Source organism: Sesamum indicum, linkage group LG6 (genome assembly GCF_000512975.1).
Source record: "Sesamum indicum cultivar Zhongzhi No. 13 linkage group LG6, S_indicum_v1.0, whole genome shotgun sequence".
NCBI classification, from domain to species: Eukaryota; Viridiplantae; Streptophyta; class Magnoliopsida; order Lamiales; family Pedaliaceae; genus Sesamum; species Sesamum indicum.
The window spans coordinates 23,407,437-23,429,552 of NC_026150.1; the positions used below are offsets into that span (position 1 = coordinate 23,407,437).

Genomic DNA, 22,116 nt, shown 5'->3' on the forward strand with positions numbered 1-22,116 from the left:
ACATATTTTTATACTTTCAATTTGGCTTCCAATTTTCATTACAATTACATTTGACTCTAACTAAAAAAGCTCTTGGAAATTTTGGCGTGACACCTGGTTAAGCATCATTTTACCAAATTAACAATTAAGATTAAAAGTTGTTTTGGTGTTGCAATCAAGCATTAACAATAGGTAGAAGAGTAACACTGAAATTTGTGTTAATTTAAGCACATATCTTTATAAATGTTTCTGGATGCTCTCCATATCCAACATGTACTAGCAGACAGATTGGTTTCCAGTTTTAATCTTTAGAAAATATATTGTTTTTTAATATTTTCAAGTTGGCAAAAGATGATACTCGTGGTGCCTAGATAAGACATGAAGAGTTATACTTATGGTCTGTTGTAGGCTTATGCAGTTATGAACTTAAATATCTGGGTCTCAGCTGAATGAATTCCTTGATTCAGGGAATATCTTCCCATGGGGGGAAGTGTAAACATGGTTGAGGAGACTTTGAAGCTGGCTTATGGAGAGAATTCTGACTTGCTTAAAGATAAGCGAATCGCTGCGGTGCAGGCTCTCTCTGGGACTGGTGCATGCAGGCTCTTTGCTGACTTCCAAAAGCGTTTTTCCCCTGATTCACAAATCTATATTCCTGTTCCCACCTGGGCCAAGTTAGTATTTCTTTCTCATTCCCTATTTCCTTCTTATTCATTATATAAGCTTGTCATAGTCCTGTAGAACTTCCCTTTTGCTCTGCATTCATGACTTTAGAGTTGCTTTAGATTCTTCTCCATCTGTAATCTGTTCATGGTTTATTGTCTGATTTTTGCAGTCATCACAACATCTGGAGAGATGCTCATGTTCCTCAGAGGACATTCCATTACTATCATCCACAATCTAGGGGATTGGACTTTGCTTCAATGATGGATGACATAAAGGTGTATGAGTGACTTCCATAAACTGAAAAGATCGTTTACATCATTTATTTTTGGGGGAACAGATGTTTACTGTAAATATGTTTGATTGGCACAGAATGCACCAAATGGGTCATTCTTTCTGCTTCATGCTTGTGCTCATAACCCAACTGGAGTGGATCCTTCAGAAGAACAGTGGAGGGAGATCTCACACCAATTCAAGGTTGCATCTCCTTTCTTTTCCCTATCATTCATTGAGATTTTCTGTGGTTTATACTTTTTGTACTCTCTCTCATATATTATGGAATGTAGTGCAACACACATTTTATTAAAAGGATATATGTATTAACTTCAGGTTAAAGGACATTTTGCCTTCTTTGACATGGCATATCAAGGTTTTGCTAGTGGTGATCCAGAAAGGGATGCTAAGTCCATTCGGATTTTTCTTGAGGATGGCCATCTGATTGGGTGTGCCCAATCCTATGCAAAGAATATGGGACTTTATGGTCAGAGAGTTGGTTGCCTGAGGTAATTATGAAACTACCTGTTCTCTTTTGAAATAAAAGCTTTTAACAATTTCATCTCTATGTTGCATAGTACCATTTCTCCAACTGCATATTTCTATGATTTCCTTTGCATCTTAACTCTCAATTGGACTTCTTTTTGGCTACACCAAATGAAAGGCAGATACTTCATGGAAGATTAACCAATTCCAAGCCCCATAAGGGATATTTTATCAGATGTTTTAACTTGGAACTGTATGAGCTTTCTGAAACTCTGGTGTTATCCTTAAATCATAGTAGTATTATAATGAAAATTTTGAAATATTCAAAATCTTCAAATACTTCAGATGCATATACCTCAGATAATAAATGTAGTCACGAATTCTTTTAGTATGAAATTGACTCACGTTGTAATGGAGTTCTTTCCTATGGTTCTCGAGAAAGCCTCTCACACTGTGCTAGAGGTTTTCTACTGCTGCTCATTACTTAGTAATGCAATGCATAAATTTGATATTCTGATGCATACTGGATCTGAATGTCATCAGGACTTTATTTATCATAGGGTCCACATTTGACTGCAAGTGCATTCGATCACGTGAAAATTACGAAACAGAAAATTCAACTCAACTGATGCGCCTTGGAATATTTCTAAGTGATAACTGTTGTTAGTGTTACCCATGAGTGCAATAAGAGATGCATATGTGTATGTATGTGCATAAGCTATGTAAGGCATATTTGTTGCTTCTCCTCCTTCAACTCTTAGGATCTACTTCCCTAAAAGAAAACACAAACATGCTCTTGCTTTTATGCTTCCTAATCCTACATCAATTGCAGTGTGGTCTGTGAGGATGAGAAACAAGCCGTAGCAGTGAAAAGTCAGTTGCAGCAGCTTGCAAGACCCATGTACAGTAATCCACCAGTTCACGGTGCCCTCATTGTTTCCACAATTCTTGGTGATCCAGACTTGAAGAAGTTATGGCTGAAGGAAGTGAAAGTAAGACAACTGAACTTCTTCTGAAGCATTCTGTTTACTAATTCATGTGGTAATGGAACTAGATAAAATTAATATAACTCAATTTCTTGTGTTTCTTATGTAGCATTTAGTAGACTTGATTAAGTTGTGTAGAAATAGCAGCACACTTGGTCTTGCGGTTTTGCTTTGGTCAGGAAGCTCCTCCCAACTCTACTAACAAGTCTAGAACAAAAATTATTTCCAGACTGCTGCTTGGGGTTTGTCATTTCTTTTTTTTCTTTTTCTTTCCCTGAAATTAGTTAACGAAAGGAATATTGAAGTTTTAATGCATTTCTATGGTCCACAATCAATCTTTAATCACATTTGAGAAGCTCACTTCTGTGTTATACATGCTAGTTATAGGAATCAGATAGCTTAACAAGCACAACCACAAACTGCAGTTGATCACAACTAGGATCTTTATACCAATGAGTGCTTGGGAAGACCATGATACTCAAATGCAATTTATGAGGATAATGTCAGACAAAGAAAAGTTATATCTTACAGGAACATTTGTTCTTTACCGGTCTCATGTGCTACCTCAACTCATGGCTTGAAATTTTGTTCAAGATCCTCTAAATATCTATTATTTCTAGCCGTTGCATTTATAGAAAGTACTTCCTCCAGGGAATGGCTGATCGCATCATAGGAATGAGAACTGCACTACGAGAAAATCTTGAGAAGTTGGGCTCACCTCTTTCATGGGAGCACGTAACCAAGCAGGTCTTGCAATTTATCAGTTATTCGTTATCCTATCATATTTCTTCAATTCACATCCCGTTCTAAGGTGATGACACTGGGTTGTGCAAACAGATTGGCATGTTCTGCTACAGTGGGATGACGCCTGAACAAGTGGATCGCTTGACGAAGGAGTATCACATTTACATGACTCGTAATGGCCGTATCAGGTAACAATGATTTATTAAGAGTCTTTCCTGATTTATCAAGTATCCTGAACACATACCATCTTTCTTGAATTAGTCTGATTTATCAATATCTTTGTATAATATAGCATGGCTGGGGTCACTACGGGAAATGTTGGATACTTGGCAAATGCTATACACGAGGTCACCAAATCGGGCTAGGTAACTGCTGCTTGTCTCACCAAATCAGCTTAGAGAGGCCATATATATTGACTTCGAAGTCGTTACATCTATGCAGACATATCTGGTTTTGCTCATTCTTTAATCCACCTGAGAATAAAATGGGGCTTTTGTGGGGAACTTTCTCCCCATTATTCAAATTTCAAGAGAAGAAACTTACATCATATGAGGAGAGTTGTTAGAGCTTGAATAATGCAAAGATACATGAACCAAGAGATGTTGTACAACTAAAAGTAGGGGGAATTATATTCATTTTTCATGTTTCATAAATCTGTCAATCAAGTGAATTTTGCGAGTTGCATTGTATGTTTCTGGGAGACTTTATAACCTGATGGTGAAGTTCTAAGACTATGCTGCAATTTGTTCTAGAACTATAGGAAGAAGTACAAGTTGTTCCTATTTAAGTAGAAACGATTTGGTTTTATTCGACTTGACTGTTCTAGAGATTCTGAATTTGAATTTGGTAAAAAATATTGGTATTATCTGCTGTTACAATAGTTTTTATTAATATTGAATTATTGATGATATGTTCATGTGATGCATGAGAGTCTTGATGAGATTAGGCCATTAGGGAATTACTTAAAGAAGAGGAACAAGTAGTTCAAGTTTGTTGATGCTTGAGTTTGGTTAATTTTTGCTTCTATGAGAAATTTATTTCAATTTAATTTTATGTATGTTCACTCTAAATATAAAGTACTTATTATTTTAAATGTTTACTTATTATTTTATAGGATAGAGTGCGATTTACCACAGGATACGGGAAAAGAACAAAAAATTAGCAATATACTACTTTTGTTTTGAAAAACTAGACATCATGGCTCGCTGCTACGCCTATAATTTACCAATATTTTTATTTTATAAAGCTTATAATTAAAGTTATTGTCTTTAAACCACACATACAAAATTGTCTAATAATTTTTTCTAATGCATTCATAATCAATGTATATTTTACTTGAATTAAATTAAAGATTGAAACTTTGTACAAAATATATTATATTATAGTTACATGCAATAAAAATATTAATATGTTATTTTTAGTTTAATTAACAATAAAGTTAAACAAAAGGGTAAGTTTAAATTATGAGTGCAGGTAATTACATGGAATTAATTTCTAAAAGGATATAGTTGGGTAGTTAATTCAGTATTACTAGTTTGGAAGTTAAATAGATTGGATAATTACACTCTCCTCCGTGAGGTTTAGTGTAATTGGTGTAATTACACTAGACCCTTTGTGGTTGGAAAAACTACATGTAACACCCTTGAGGTTTGCTTTCATCTAACAAATAAGTCCCTCTAGTAGTTAAAATTTATCGAATCTGTCGATATTTAACAAAAAAGTCAGAAATTTTTTTTTTATATCAACCTCGATTAACGTATTACTAACTTACGGCAAGTTAAATAATTTTTTTATGACCAAATTACTCTTATACATCTTAACACATTAATGTATGTAAGGGGGTATATCTTCACCGTTCTAAGGATAGTTTAATTCGAAAAAAAATATTTGACCTGCAATAAGTCAGTTTTCAATCAATCAAGGGTAAGTATTAATTTTCATTCCACTTTTTATTAATATAAGCAAATTCAGTAAATTTTGATTAATGGAGGGGCGTATTTGTTAGATGAAAGCAAATCTCAAGGTGTTAGATATAACTTCCTGAATCACAGAGAAGCTACGTGTAACTAAACCAAACCCCAAGGAATGAGAGTGTAATTATCCCTAAATAGTATCTATCAATAGAAGGGTAACTTTTGATATTATAATAATTTGGTGTATGAGTATTAAAACTACTACTTTGAGCTAAAAATTCTTTTTTCTTTATAATAGTATAGATGAAGCAAAAAGGCTACTGTTTAAACCGTTGATAGGGTAATGTGCTTCAATCTCAAAACACAGGAGGTAATTTGTTAACTATTTTTCTACAAAAAAGTCTTTTGCTCATTTTTCTTATCATAAGAGGGTAAATCGCAATTAACACTTACTTTATGTTTATTTTCTAGAATTAATTACACTTAAACCCTCTTTAAAAATAAGAAATTACACTTTTTCAAAACAAAATTTTACACATTCATGTCATTTAAAAATTCCCCATTTATAGTTTATCTCCTTTTATTAAAGTTTGGACGGAAAATAAAAAAAAAATTGCATAAGCTTTTCATTTTATTCCTCATTCATCATTCTCTTAAGAATATTTTTTTATTCGTAAGGGATAAATGTAATATATATGAAGTTAAAAAAGTATAATTGTAATAAAATATTATTTTTAAACTATCAATTGGATAAAACATAGTGGCAATGAAAGAAAAAAATTACTCATCTTTTGATATTCTTTTTACTTCTTATATATAGGGTGAGATTAATATTATGGATAATTACACTCCTTTTTTCTTGAGGTTTGGTATAATTATATATACTTTTTGTGGTTTGAAAAATTTACATTTAACACCAATGAGGTTTGCTTCAGTCTAATAAATAAGTCCACACATTAGTAAAAATTACCGAATTTGCTAATATTAACAACAAAATAAAAACTTACATTTAACCCCGACTGATTTATTTTGGACTTATTGTAGGTCAAATAAATCTTTTTATAATCAAATTACCCTCATACGTCTTCACGCGTTAATGTATGTGAGGCGGTATATCTTCACCGTTATAAGGATAATTTAGTTCGAAAAAACTCATTTGTCCTGCAATAAGTCAATCAAGGGTAAATATCAATTTTTTTTTATTAATATTAACAAATTTAGTAAATTTTGACCAATAAGGACTTATTTGTTAGAAGCAGACATCAGGGGAACTAAATGTATCTATGTATAATTATATCAAATTTTAAAAAAAAAAATATAATTATCTCTTAATATTATTATTGCATCTATTTTCTAAAACATCTTGATCAAGTAATTCATCTAATGCTTCAAAACATTATGTGTTGTTAAAACTGTTGATTTGATTACAATATTGTGGTATTATATTCTTAAGCGCAATTCATACACTTATTAACTCTTGTTAAATAATTCTTGATTAACAATGTATTTAATATAAACATACTAAAGATTCAATTACTACACCAAATATTAGAATGTCATTTTCATCTAACGACTGTCAATTGAATGACAAGAGATAATATCTTATCTTAATTATATGTCAAGGCCTTGTTTGGTTTATCATACATAACCATACACTTGGTTCACTATATTAGAGTCCCATAGTAATATCAAATCTCATTTAAACAATTCTAATTCATGGGATACATTATCCAATCAATTAGCCTAAGATGGGATTAAAAAGTTTCTTCTTTATATATCCTTGCTTATATGCAAGTTTAGAGAAATATACTTTAAATTATAATAATTGATAATAAAATATATACTTCATTCTTGTTTGAAACTTCGAAAAATATTTGAATGTTAATTAGTTATTAAATTTCAAAAAATACATATATATTATTATAGAAGCAAATATCTTAAGAATATGTTACTTTGAGAAAGTGAATACATTCTTGCATAATAATCAAACTGCAAAATGAATCTAAATCGTTTCCAAGTTCAGAATATTTACATCAATCATTTTTTAAGTCGAAGCATTTCATTGTAAAATAATGTTTTTTTTTTAATTCTAAAATAATGTACGATATCAAGAGTCCGCCAAAAAAGAAAAAAGATAGTAATATCTACACTCCCTAATCTATAATCTGTTTACACAAACCACTCATGTCTTTTCAAAAGTTACAAATACACACCATGAAGCGTGGCATCATTTACACAAATCACTCTTGTTTTTGGAAAATTACACCCCCAAAAAATCAACATAAACTAAGCCTACTTTTTGATTGTCAGGAATGATTTTGTAATTACACAAAAAATAAGGGTAATTTCTGTAAATAGATCATAAGTTAGGGGTGTAAATATAATTATTCCATAAAACAAAATCATAATTTTATCTTCAGTAGCTAGGTTTATAAAATAATCTTCTTCCATCCTACAACTAGTAATATAATATCTTGAATTACCTGTTGTCCATGCAACAACTTAGACACTTGAAACCAAGTTTTCTCAGTAGTTTTACTAGCAGAACTCCGAAAGCAAATGAAATCTTGAAGAGGTCAGATGGTAGGTACGAACAGAGCGAAGTCTAATAGGGCTTTTAGCATGAGACAACTTAATGGTACCAGAAACAAACACAACCTCAGATGAAAATAAAATAGAAATACAATTGAAATCCTCGCACTATGCTGTTTCAAGGAAATCTGCATCGATTGACACCAACACCAACATCATATTTTCTACTACATTTCAGAATCTTTTGAGTTTTGACCTAGACAAATGTACAGAAGCAACGAAACTTGTTTAGCTAGGCGGAGTACTAGACCGGTACCACCAACTATGCTGTTAATCCGAGCAGACGCTATATGCATACATCATAAGGGGCGTCAAAGACCACTGACCTGGGTAGAAACGCCTGATAATACTAAACAGAGAGCTTTTGCTTTTGCTACTTATCCGCCAACTAAATGAAGAGGGCCGCAATTCTGATGTCAATCATCACGTCCCAGCAGGATGGGAAACAGGAAAATTCAGCCCAGCTTGTCGACGGATATGTTCGGGTATCAACTTGTTGATCAACTCAGGCGACGCTCCAGCTAGCTGCAATCAGGAGAATTTGATGTTAAATAGACAGGAACTCAATGCTAGTCAGTTGCAAGTAGCGAGTTAAAGATCTTATTGGGTGGTTGATAACAGAAAAAGATGAAGTGTAGTACTTCTTTGAAATGGGGATGATTTCTCTAATTACTAACTGTGCTTTTGTGCTCTACCCACGTGAAACATTTGTGGAACACATCAAGAAATTTGACCAAACAATTTTTAACACTAGAAGAGAAATGATCAAGGTTAACTTTTACTTTGGTAGCTGCAGAGTGCAAACTTGAAGTGGAAGATTTCAGAAGCATAATAAATAAACACAAATAGAGCATGGAAAGTGTTCAACATTCAGTCCAACTGTAGAAGACTTCATTCTACCAGTCAGTTGCAGTATTCATGCAAAACCACAAATATATCAAGTTTACCAATACTCCACCCAGGATCTATCGCTTACGCTGACAGCGCCTTTCTCTTTTTGTTCAATAAAAGTTGAACTCAATTTCCACTTGATTAGTTTAATAACCATAAGATAAAAAATATCAAATCCCTCGATTATGACTCCTGTTTCGGCTCAATTAAAGCAGATTCAAGCTTGATATGTTAACCATCAAACCCAGTTCGAAGACAAGTTCGAGTTCAAAGAAAATTCAAATGAAGCTTCAAGAAAAACTATCCAATTAATCTCAATCCACTTACACCACAGAATATATTACCATAGCAGTTTTTGCTTACAACTCCATATCATTTGTATAAAAAAGAACAGTTGTTTAAGCAACTTCAGAATCCACTAGCAGACAATTTATGCCTCTTCAAGCGAAGATGTCCAAATAGAAAACAGACAACTAAGGAACTTATGAGAAAACATGAATGCTGAGAAACACCACAAGTTGATGATAAAAGGATGAATAATGCACAAGAGTAGTATGATTGAAGTGTTACTCTCCCATGCTAAAACAGGATACTCAAATGTTATAAGTAGGGTTTATAAACCTTAAATGCAATATAAATGTTAATTAATAACTTGTTCCCTTTAGCATGTAAATTAGATAAGCAGCAGATCTTATTATGACAACAGAGGTAGATATAAGATCAGAAGCAAATGTTAAAGTTCACAAATAATCATGGACTAATTCAAGGGCTACTTTTCACCAATCAGACGGAAGTTTAATAACCAAAGTCAACATTTGCTCCTACCAAAATTAGAATGTTAACCCCCTCATTCAGCACTCTTTAGCCAGAAAACGGCCAAGGGGAAAACAAGAGAACAAACGAAAAAGAACAGAATGAGTAGAGTAAAAAGAATAATGGAGTAAGCTTGAAACATACTTCCTGTTTGAAGTTAAAAAGTGGGGGGAAAGGGCGACCATTTGGGAGGCGAGCATTTGGCTCACGAAGCTCATCAAAGAAAGGATGGGCACATGCTTCAAGCTGCAAAGAAAAGGTAATCAATTCCATTTGTACCATAAATAAATAATGTAGAATAACAGCAGTGAAAAGAAACCAAATTGCAGAAGATTGATGATTCTTCTGCATAGCTTGAATGCTTCACCAGGAATTCCAACAGAGCATAACACATATCAAGTATCATGTATGATTATAGGATAGGAATAAAATCAAACATACTGCTGTGCATCGAAGACTTGGTGAGTACTGAAGTAGCCGTGAAGCAAGATCAATGGCTTCAGGAGGCATTCGCTTATGGAAAACCTGAACAAAAAGCTTCATCATTAGTTATAACTGGAATTCTGTACACAAAAAGAAGAATATATGGCAAGTAGAGTAATACCTTGTGCCATGGATGGGCTTTAATCTGGGGAAACCTGAAGTCAGTGTAATTTGGATTCATACACCGAATTTCTTCTCGAGTTGGAGTACCAAGAACCTATTTGAGAAAGTTTTACAATTAAATAAAGGTACTAAAGCTAATCTCATTTGTGATCCAAAATATAATACACTGCGAGAGCACACCTTGATAATCTCTACAAGTTGATCAACAGCATTCTCTCCGGGGAAAAGAGGCTGTTAGAGAGGAAAAAATTAAGTTGCACCAAGAAGATATAAGAAGCTTGAGAAGTACATTTTGATGCTCAGGGCATACTGCAACATCAATGACACAAACCTGCCCCAAAAGTAGCTCAGCAAGGACACAACCAGCAGACCAGATATCAATAGAGGTGGTATATTCTGTTGCGCCGAAAATGAGTTCTGGAGCTCGATAATAACGAGAGCAAATGTAGGATATATTAGCTTCACCCTTCACCTGATAATTACAAGTTTTACATGGTAAGAAAGATGCACCAAGAATAAGTAAAGAAATCATGGGCATTTATGACATCAATATCCGATAATAAATTAATTGATAATGACAACAGGACTTAACCTAAAAGGAAAGAAGATAAAATATAATGTCATCCCTCACTCTGGTTGCAAAGAAATAAACAGCAAGTTATTCGACTGGGAATAAATGTTAACCTATCGCACTAATGCTTTTGAAAAACAAAGTGATCAGCCTAAGGCAGGTTCTCTTAGCAAAGAAAACAAAAGGGATTTTCTAAAATATAATTTCTCTCTGCTTTAAACATTGCTATCACCCCAGTAATTCTTGCTTTTCGGTGTTTTTAACCATAGTTACGGGTAATACTAAGATTTCTATTTTATACTTTGCATTAAATTGTCATCAAGCATAGTGTTCTCTGAATAAACTTTTCTGATAGGTTTGCTTAACCCAAATCATTTTGCATGTACAGACAAGACTTTGCAATGAACTTACAAGAACTTTAGCACTTCCAAAGTCACAAATCTTGACCTGGTGGGTAAGAGGATCAACCTGCAGACAGCACACAGTATCAGTTTATAAAGTCTATTAACCAGTCCAACTGAACCAGCAGTGCACATCCGCAGTGGGATTGATGGTGGCAAGGGAGAGAGACTTTGAGTTACTGACCAAAATATTTTGAGGTTTTATGTCCCTGTGGCATACCCCTGCAACTGTATGCATATATGCAAGGCCCCTAAACAACTGAAACAGATGAAAAAATGTTTTTGAATTAGAGAAGTTTTCAAATGATATCTCATATTTTAATTAGAGGTAACTGAATTATGCAGAAGTTTCCTGAGAAATAGACAAAATGAGATAAATCGAAACCTGATAGGTGTAGAGTTTGACATAGATGAGTGGCATCCGTTGACTTGAATTGGTATAATGTTTTAAGACCTTGTACATAGTCTCAGGCACATAATCCATGACCAAGTTAAGGAAAAGCTCATCTCTGGTGGTTGTTGAAAAGAAACAGTGCTTCAGCGAAATCACGTTAGAATGGTCCATCAACCTCATTAACTGAAGCTCCCGATTTTTATACCGCCTGTCTTGCAAGACTTTCTTTATGGCTACTGACTCTCCAGTTTCCAAGCATTTTGCCTACAGAAGAATGGCTCCAGCTCATTAGCCCTTAAAAACCAGGTTAAGACACAAATATCATCACCACATGGCAAACACACCTGAAAAACTATTCCAAATGATCCGGTGCCAACGACGCGCTCTGCCATGTAACTAATTGTCTGCAAAACAGCACCACAGCAGGATTTTAGTTTCCGTTAAGAAAATAATAAAGAGAAATAATTAATTATTCAACAAATTCCATGCAGCTTCACATAACCAGTCTCCAAAATAATTTTTAGGATTAGAAATTGAGTTGTGAGCTCTTCAGATCCATGAAAATAATGTTGATATTTATCAATTCTCTTAGCATTTAAAGCTGTAATCAATAGAAGCCAAATAGAACTTTGAGACCAACCCTTTTAGGCTCGCCATTTTTGCCTCCAATAGTAGTAGAAATAATGTGACCGGTAACTGGATCATTACCCTCAACCATAGACGATGGCATCTCCTGCAATACAAACCAAGCCAGGTTATCAATGCTTTAGCAGAGTTGATATCCACTTATAATAACCCGATGTTCATATTATCACCATATAGATCAGCAAAAGATCAAATGAAAAAGAAAAAATGATTAAGGAAATATGAAATTAAGTAAAGGCAAAAAGGACAGGGATCTATCTAGATATACTGAGTGTAGAACCAAGAAAAAGCAATGTCTTCCATAAACTATGACTTTGAAGAAAGCATCATATGCTAGATAACTTCAGAAGGAAACAAGCAGACTACTATAAACTTGAGGAGAATCAACCATCAGCCAGCTACACGAAACAAATCCCCATTCAATAGATTGAAGCATAATTCACCTAAAGTTAAAGAAAGGCAGCTAAAAGTTTACCTGAAGAAAGTAAGAAGTTTGCTAGAAGGAACTCCGATACCAGTTTTAAAAGAAAACTACATCTAAAAGACCCAAAGTTGAAGCAAAAATCAGTATGAATTTGCATTGCGTGAACATAGATGACAATGCAAACATAAAGAATCAAGAAATCAGAAAAATCCCAAAAAGAAAATAGAAGAAAAGAAGCAAAATCGACCTACAGTAAACCTTGAAGATAGTTGCTTTTATCATAAAACTTACAATTTTTCCTCTCAATCAGATGCATTAACCGAAAAATCCAGAAATTCCACAAGAGAAAAAAATTAGCAACAAAAGACAAGGGCACTCTTCCTAGCACAAAACCCAGCTGAAACACTCAAATCTGGAAGTAGAAAAACACCCATGAAAAGGGAGCAAACTCTCAGATCGCCGGAATATTCCCGGACATACTCTATCCGATCCTCTCCGGATTCAACGACAGGGATAAAAGTAAAGCTTCTAAGCTAAATCCGGTAAGAACAGAAGAAACGCAGCTAGGGTTTGGCGAATCAATGCAGGAACAAATCAAATGGACAGGAAAACGACGGCAGAGGAGGGTGGGTGAAGCGCAGTACCTTGTCGGCTTCCATATTGTGGGCAGCGGCGGAAGCGAACTTCACGGCGGCGGGGGGTGGTGGAGCTTGGTCAAGAAGAGCATTATGATGATATTGATGATGATGGTCGGGTGGTGGATTATGGTGATGCTGCTGAGGCCCCAGCGGCAACGAGGCCATGTGACTTTTCCCCTCTCTCTCTCTCTCTCTCTCTCTCCTTTTTCAAATAGTATATATTTTATATATCAAAGCATAAATTATATTTCATATACTACACACATATAATATAATATCATACATATAAATTGTATCTCTCTCTATATATATATACACACACATATTGTTGTGTGTGTTGTAATAAATTGCCCCAACCAATTCATTTATATTTTTACTTTTATTGATATAAATTGTATCCATTTTACTAAATCTGTGCATATATATATATATATACACACTCAATATATTATTTTTATTATTTTTACATAAACCAAAAAATTGCCATACCTACCAATTTATTTGTAAGCTTGAAAATTTAATCAAACCACTCGATATTCAATTTGATATAAAACGGTAAATGTTCGTTTATGTTCCTGTAACTAAATTCAAACATAATTTATCCTTAGATAAGTTTTTAAATTTGACTCATTCTTGATTAGATTACTGATAAAATAATAAAATATATTTAAAAAAGTCAAACAGCTCGATTTCGAGTTTGATTCAACTAATCTCGTTTTAACTCAATTTAATTATTACAATCAAACCAAATTCAAATATAAATTTCCGAACTTGATTGTATTTCAAACATGTTCGGCCAGTAAGGCTTCAGCTCAATTCAATTTATTTACTAGTCCAATTTACAAATGACTTATTTTCATAATAAATACAAAGAACTTTTATGATAAATTTAATAGTTATGCATAAAATTTTCCGCATACCGTTGATTTAATTGATTATTTATGAACATAATTTATTTGGTTATATTAAGGCTAAGCCCTCTAAATAACTAATTTGGTGTCCGAAATATGAAATGTCTAAAATATCCTTACACTCTTAAAAAATTACCAATAGCAATTTGGCGTGTCAAATATGAATTTCTAAAATATCCTATTTTTTCTATTGTATCTCTCTATTATCATCCACCGATGATTTTACAAACTTTTGTCGTGCTCTGTTCATTCATCGAGTGTGTCTTATTTACTATTATAAATAAATAGATAAATTACATTAATATTTTTAAAATTAGATCCAAATACACAAAATTCAGTTGATTTTGCAAAATCCTATAGGAATGTTACTGTAATATATTTCAGGAAGTGTTTGTGTAAATTTTTGCCACTAAAAAAGATGTCTACTAATAATTATAGCTCTAATCTCAAAGGGGTGTACTTGTAATATTGTAGCATGAGTGTTCGAATATTTGGGCTTAACTTTAAGGGGTGTCAATGTAATTTACTCAAATAAAAATGACGCGGTATAAAATGTACAATCACCCAAATTTGTTTTTAAAAAAAACATATTTCATTAAATAAAATTAAATAAGAAGAAAAAAAAACAAGTAATACAAAGTTGAAATGCTCTTTCTTTTTGACTTTTCTTCTCCTACTTTATGGGTTCTTTTTTTTTTAAGTAATTATTTCGGTACTATATTTTCAAATATACGACCAGTGTAGATATAATTGTAATGTACGGAGAGGAATATTATTTTATTTAAATAAAAGACTTATTAAAGTTTTTAATTTATTGAATTTTTATTTAAATGTTTTTAAATTAATACTAATTTTTATTTATTAATAATTGGATTTATTGTATAGTTGGGAGAGAGAAAAAAGACAAAGGGGGTGGGGGCAGGTGAGACCCACGCGACCAAGTGGAGCGTACGGCTACGCTCCAGTCCATGTGACTGCTTGTGGGACTACACTAATTTTGGCTTCTTATTATGAGGCCATTACACATGGCAAACCATTCCATTTGGATGTGGATGCTCCCTTTTTCTTTTTCTTTTTTCTTTTTTTTAAAAAAAATAATAAATATACTAGTTGTCGTCATACGTAATTTATGTATATACATAATAAATATTTTTTTATATTTTAAAATATATTATAAATATAAATAGAATATATATCCAATAAATTATATTTCAAAAAAAAAAAAGAGAGAAAGAAACAAAAGAAAATTAACTTAAAGTATTATCAACACAACAACGGAATTGATGTGGTGAATTAAATGACATGAAGTCATTTTATGTTAAAAAAAAAGGAAAGTAATTATAATTAATTATTAAAATTATCTAATTAGGAGTATAATTATCATATTTAAATATTGTTGAGATGGTGTCATTAATCGCTGTTTGTGAATGTAGAGAGTCTTTTATTTTTATATTAGTTTAGACATAAAAAGATTTGAGAGATTTTGACTTTAATTACGATTAGTACTAGATTTTGATTTTATATTATTATTACGCCGTTTGTGAAGTTTAGAGGGTCTTTTAGGACTATGAATCACTTATAAAAGTACTTATAAATTACTCATCAACTCAAACCTTACATTGTAGAGGGAATCGAAACTACCACTATTTGAATGAAAGTGGCTGGTCGATATATATAAATATATATTTATATATAATGGGTATTTCGATTTTGATTATCACTACAATTAATAGAGCATACACTTAAGACTGTGAGTTGCTTACAAGATTTTGTACAAATTACCTATCTATTCAACCTTATATTTATAGAGGGAATCAAATACATGACAACTTAGAAGAAGATAATTCGTCTTTATTAGTTGAACCAACAAGTGTTAATAATAATTTTTCTGTATTTAACCAAAGACCCTTCTCTGAATAATTTGTCCTGAAAAATATTGTATTTTTAAATAGGGTAAAATATAGACATCTTCCAACGTATGGGTCATTTGCATTTTGTCTCTCAACTTTTTTTTTTTCTATATTTTTTCACCCAACTTTTTGATTTTATTGCCCTTCGTATTTTTAAGAAAATAAAGATGGAATATTCCGTTTGCGTGTGTATATGAGCCTAAAGGCGATTTTGGGTTCGGTAAATTATAAAGGTTAAATGCAAACAACCTCCCAACGTATGGGATCATTTGCACTTTGCCCCCCAACCTTTTCACAAAAAAAAAAAAAAAATATTAGAGAAAAGTTATGAAAAATGGAGAAAAAAAGAGAAAATTTTCAGAAAATTTAATACTTGATTTGCAGATAAACCACTTTATATTACAAGCCAAATAATATTGGCACAGATTGAAATACATACATATGCTTGATGGTAGCGCCGATAGAGCACGTTCTTTTTTTTTTGTTTGAGTTGTTCTTTTTTTTTTTTTTATACAATATAGTGTATTTGGTTTTGTTGTGAAGTTACACTCTTTTGTGATTTTTTCCTTTGAGTTGTTGAAGTTTAATCTCTTCATTTGAGTCGGTGAATTTTTCTTATTTTCTCATTTGAATTTTTTCCAATCTTTGTAATGTTTTGCTAATCTTGTGTTTATGTTGAAATTTTTTGTTTGTGAATTGAAGTTTAAAGTTTTCTTGTTCATTTAGGGGTTTCACGCACATGATATTGCAGAAAGTTCATGATTTTTCTGTTTGATTTTATCTTGTAATGTGAAATTATTTATCCTCAAATTGTGTATTGAATTTTTTCTCCATTTTTTGGATTTTTTTTCATTTTTCCAATTTTATATTTATTTTAATTTTTATCAAAAGGTCGGGGGCAAAGTGAAAATGATTCCATACGTAGGGGTTTCTGCATTTAATCTTTACAATTTCATCGAACCCAAAATCACCCTCAGGCACGTGTACACACTCGGACGGAATATTTCATTATTATCCCTCCAAAAATATAAAATGCAACAAAATTAAAAAATTAAGTGAAAAAATATTAAAAAAAAGAAGTTGAGAAACAAAATGCAAATGACCCCATACATTGGGTGTCTGCATTTTACCCTTTTAAATATTTTCAAAGTGAATGATGCCATGACAAAAGGAAAGGATAAAGTGATTAATAATCATTAGGAGATGCAATTAAAGTTTTTTTTTTCCCACTATTGTAAAGTTACAAGGAATCACAGTCCTAAGTCAAATCTTTTAAATATAAGTTGTATTTAAAATATTCCCTTTCTTTCATAAATTATGGTGTATTTGATTTTCGCTACAAAATATATAAAAAAGAGTTACATATTGGCCAATTAATTTAAAAAACGAAAAATTTTCATTTAAAAAAATAATAGATATTAATTAAATAAAGAGTGGATTTTTAATGACCATCTAATTGGTGTATTTCGACACACGTATTATAAAATGAAGTTTTTTTTGGATTAAATTTAAATAGTATGGCAAAAATTTCGTCTATATAAAAAAAATATTAATTACACTTTGTATCTATATGTCTATACCTGCACTCGCCTACGAGAAGTTCCCTTAACAAAATGATGTAGCATTGGTTATTATTTTTTTGAACAAAAATGTCCTTTTCACTTACCTCCTATTATCTTTTAATTTACGTCCTAAAATATGCTCTGTAAAATAATTCTCCATACGCTACTTTTAATAATTTTGAATTTTACATAAACTTTTATTTTAAAATAACATTTGAATTTTATATTTCTTTTATAATCTATATAATATAGAAACATTAATTATAATTATTTTATATATTAATGTATATATGTATGAATAAATGTATATGCACGTATACGTCAACAATTATTCTCTTCAAGCTCGAATTAGGTGATATGGATTTGCAATCGCAATCACACCTCGTTCCCGATCTTAGAAAATTCTTATGGATCAGAAAATACGTCAAGCTAGTCGGGTCGGTCCCCAACAAAAATGTTTCGATGCTCAAGTTAAATTGTCGGTCGAAAATATGTAGTGAACAGAAGCTAGATTGTTATAAAAATATAATTACCTCAATTGGTCTGATTTCCGCATATTTATATAGCTTGAACTTACTATGTTGGGCTGCAACGTGTCAAGATCATGGGCCTTGAGCCTTCAATCAAACAGCTCATCACTAATCATGTGCCTGGATCGCGATAGAGCCAAAGATCCGCAATCTTGCAACCGGATTTCCTCCTTGCCTTTCATAGAGCTAAGTTTGACTTAATAGCGCAGAATATCGATTTTACCCTTCATTAAGGGTATATCGGTCTTTTTGTAATTCTTCCCTCATCATGCATATTTCAGAAATTAATAATAGAACTAAGAATTCTTTTTGCCAAATATCAACGATATTTTATAAAAAAGATATACAAATATAAATATTGATATATATATATATAATAATAGGACAAATGTGTTTTTTGGTCTTCAAATATAGTCACTAATGCGATTTTCGTTTTTCTCAAACAATTTAAGGTTACAATTTTGTTCCTTAAACTTTTATTTTTTTGGCACTTTTGGCCTTTTCGTTAACTTTTCCGTTAAATTTAATCGAATTTCATTTAAGGTGGAAAAACATGCTATTTTTCTTCTATTTTGTGGTATTTTTCAAGTTGTAATCCAACGCATCTATTTTTTTTCAAATTTTAAAAAGAGAAGGTTGAAAGTTATTTTTTAAATAAAAATAAGTAACATAACTTTTATACATACGAAATGTATAACACAACAAAAAATACAAGAATTTGCAATGAAAAAAATACATGTTGATTTCGTCCACTGCAAAAAGGATTATTCGGATTCTATTGTAAATCCTATTATATCTTCGGCTATATTTAACATATTAATGTACTATGTGTACAAAAAATAAACCAAAATAACTAACTTATTTTGTTCAAATAATATGTTTTATATTAAAGGGTGAATAATAATTTACCCTTCTATGATATTAATAATGAGCAAAATTATCCTCTATGAAAAATAAATAGCAATTTATTCCCCATCTGTTTTAAAAAAATGAAGCAATTTACTTCTTTAGGTAGGGAGGTAAATTGCTTTATTTTTTAAAACACATGGGGATAAATTGCTATATTTTAAAAAATATAGAAAGATAAATTATTATTTTATTTTTCAAAGGGAGTTATTTGCATATTTTCTATACAGATAGGTAGATTGCAGTTTATCTCTTATATTAAATGCAATTTGATGCATGCAAACAACGCAAGGATAAAATAGTTTGAGGAATGAGCACCTTGATAGACCAAATCCTTCGCAAGCCTAAAGATGGGGCCTGCAGAAAATATTAACACTTTGATGTTTAAGTCAATATGTAATTTTGAACTAATAATATTAAAAAGAAGATATATGAAAATAAGATAGCAAGCTATATTGAAACAATGAGTTAAATAATTGAATATGACAGAAATTATTTGTGTATGCTTGAAAAAAAATCCCCCTTCTTAAGGGGGCCAAACCTGTTTTTATACTCGCAATCCCCCAGCGAAGGAGGAGTCTCGCTTCCCAAGGGATCGAGAGGTAGTTGCTAATAGATAGGTCTCTTCAGCATCCTAGTGTTGGTTGGAGAGGTTCAAGGGAGTCCACCTTGGCTGAGGAATTCTGACTGAGTAGGAGTCTCGTGTTTCCAAAGGTCCGACCACATGGACATCTTTATCACTTTTTGAACGAGTAGTTTTTAATCATCTGTACAAATGGCCTGTTGGCGGACAGAGTGACCTTGGGCTCTAAACTCTCGGGTCAATAGTTTTCTTCCTGAGCCTCGTCTCCCTTGGAGTTGGGGGAAGGCTCCTAAGGGCCTTCTAAGGCCTCTTGATTAAAAAAAAAAAGGCCTCTTGATCCAACCTCCTAAAATTATTGTTGGATTGGTGTGTGGATCGTAAATTAATCTACTCATATATAATCATATCAAATTAAAAATAGGGTAAATTACAATCACCTTCTGATATTTGACATAATTATAAATATCTCATTATTTGAAAAATTACAAGTATCCCTTTGATTTTAACGTTCGTCTAACAACGAACCAATTCCGCTAGGTTTCGTCCAGTTGTTGTGATGAACTGACAAAAATGCCTTTTTGAATTATAAATTATAATTTTATATATATTTTATAAAAAAAATTATGAACTAATATTCCCTCTAAATTATTTATTTTATTCACCCTCAATTTTTTTAATATTTTTTATACTTATTTTATTTTTTAAAAAAAGTTAACAAGGGTAAAAATAGTAATGTTCACTTCACCGTCTATGGACTACATAATTATTTTTCAATTGATGAAAAAACTTATAATTTTTTAAATAATAAGAAAGTATTTATAATTATGTAAAATTCTAAGGAAGACCGTTGTAATTTTTCCTTAAAAATATAATTAAATTAACAATAAAAATCACATCTGACTTAGTCTGGAGACAGTACGGTAACTTGGGCCCCTTTATAATCAAATAGCTCTTTCGGGGGCCGGGGTGGGGGGTGGCTAAAAGAAAGACTTTGTCATTGATGAACAGAAATCGATTTCACTGCCATTCTTATTTTATTTTATTTTTTAAATTAGCGATTGAAGTACAATTAATATATATAATTTAATTCTTTTAATATTTGTTAAATTAAATAAAAAAAGAACTGACCAAATCTAATAAAGGGCCAATCTGATAAACAAATAATATTGTAAGTACATGAATAAAAAATCATTGATACAATTAACTAACTAAAAGAATAGTTATTTGGGAAAGAATAAATGTAAGTATGGGCATATTAGGTAATTCACATTTTATCTACCAAAAATATTTTTTTTAAGGTCTTAAGCCTTAATATATAGTACTAGCAGTCTATCACGCTCGATGCATGTGCGGAATTTTAATAAGTAATATTTATTTATTTCTTGAAAAAATTAAGCACCATTTTCTTTGGTCACAATAGCATAAAAAAATAAATTTATATACAAATATTTAAAAGGAACAATTGAAATTAGATGTAGCAGTTACAATCTTTTGAGTGAATTACATTTATAGACTTATAAGATATATTTGAATAGAAATTTACATAATACATAAAAAATTAATTTTTTTGACATTTATATAAATAATTAACTCATCTATACGTACTTAACAAACTCAAGTTCAAATAATACTCTTTTAGCATGTGCCTATAAAATTATTAATTAGCTCATATATATATATATATTTTATTTAATGGGACCTTACAAATATTTAATTCCTAATAAATTCATCTGGTTTTGACTATAACTTTCTGGACGAAAAAGCCCTTATCATTTAACACCCCCCTCCCCCCTCCTCCTTATGTGTTTACAACAATTATTTTCATTGAAGATAATTTGAGTTATTATAAATTTATTTCCAATAAATGGTATTAAAAAATTTATAATTTAGTATTGATGCTCATAAAAATGGCTGATCCGAAGAAACTCAAATGGTTCGAAGTAAAAGAAAAAAAAAAATTGCAAGAGCCTATAAAGATGCATGCAAGACCTAAAAGACTTCAGAGAGGCGGGGAAGCCCGGTCTAAATAAGGGCCCTGGACAAAGTGTGTCCTCAGGTAATCCAAGAGGCGAATCCACCTAGAACTACCTGCTCCATATTACTGAGAGATCTGCTAACACGAATAAGTTTTAGCCACCAAATTTAGGACATGTGGCAATAGGATGAGGTAAATTGGAAGCGCCCTTATCTCATAAGGTATAACTGTCTGCGACAGTGGAGCACTCCCCTCAAAGGGTTACTACATACTGTATCCCAAAAAGTATAAGATTCTTTCACCTCACTCGAAGACTTAAGATATAGATAAAAATTAGCCACCTAAGCCAGTACACATAGCAAGAGGCTAGTTGTTAAGGTATTAGCCCGCAAATAAAAGAGCCTTCCCACTATATGGATACTTCCAACTGAATTTCAAAAAGTGTAGGTTCTTGCCGCCTTACCTAAAGGCTGAAGATACGGGTAAGTTAAATTTTATGACAAAGCCAAGACACGTGGCAATATCAGTGGACTGACTTTACTATAAAAAAATCTGTTGCATTTTCTATTTCAATTAATATATACATGTTATGTTTATAAAAATTACATAACTTATTTTATTTTTTAAAAAATTATTGTAGACCTATACGTATTGAATGAAAATAGAAAATGTAGCAGTATTTAAAAAAGAAAACTCAATTTGAATTACTACATGAAGATA

The 22,116-nt window shown here is 31.8% G+C and overlaps 2 protein-coding genes across 3 annotated transcripts in view; one reads left to right on the forward strand and one right to left on the reverse strand.

Annotated features, from left to right (window-relative positions):
• LOC105165617 (aspartate aminotransferase, mitochondrial) overlaps positions 1-3,996 on the forward strand; it is a 6,482-nt gene extending 2,486 nt beyond the window's left edge. Inside the window, exons 3-11 of one of the 2 annotated variants that reach the window (XM_011084684.2) lie at positions 447-653; positions 815-920; positions 1,015-1,119; positions 1,252-1,424; positions 2,234-2,393; positions 3,039-3,134; positions 3,225-3,319; positions 3,424-3,496; positions 3,573-3,996. In XM_011084684.2, coding sequence (XP_011082986.1) covers positions 447-653; positions 815-920; positions 1,015-1,119; positions 1,252-1,424; positions 2,234-2,393; positions 3,039-3,134; positions 3,225-3,319; positions 3,424-3,496 — 1,015 coding nt within the window. In that variant the 3' untranslated portion in view covers positions 3,573-3,996. Of the gene's footprint in view, positions 1-446; positions 654-814; positions 921-1,014; positions 1,120-1,251; positions 1,425-2,233; positions 2,394-3,038; positions 3,135-3,224; positions 3,320-3,423 lie in introns of both variants that reach the window. The other variant, XM_020694921.1, reaches the window with a different exon arrangement.
• LOC105165619 (shaggy-related protein kinase eta) lies at positions 7,645-13,253 on the reverse strand. The gene is made up of 12 exons (XM_011084686.2): positions 13,026-13,253; positions 11,953-12,045; positions 11,657-11,716; positions 11,304-11,576; positions 11,103-11,177; positions 10,929-10,985; positions 10,278-10,418; positions 10,127-10,177; positions 9,945-10,040; positions 9,782-9,865; positions 9,485-9,586; positions 7,645-8,161 (listed from the first exon to the last, which is right to left on the reverse strand). Exons 1-12 carry the CDS (start codon positions 13,182-13,184, stop codon positions 8,060-8,062), a joined length of 1,293 nt encoding a protein of 430 aa, XP_011082988.1. The 5' UTR covers positions 13,185-13,253; the 3' UTR covers positions 7,645-8,059.

Bases quoted from the DNA above. Each gene is read 5' to 3' on its own strand.
- LOC105165619 (XM_011084686.2), bottom strand. From the start codon at position 13,184: ATGGCCTCGTTGCCGCTGGGGCCTCAGCAGCATCACCATAATCCACCA. The intron at 11,178-11,303 runs GTTTCGATTTAT...CATCTGTTTCAG, and splicing joins TCAAACTCTACACCTATCAG to TTGTTTAGGGGCCTTGCATA. The intron at 10,986-11,102 runs GTCAGTAACTCA...TGCTGTCTGCAG, and splicing joins TAAAACCTCAAAATATTTTG to GTTGATCCTCTTACCCACCA.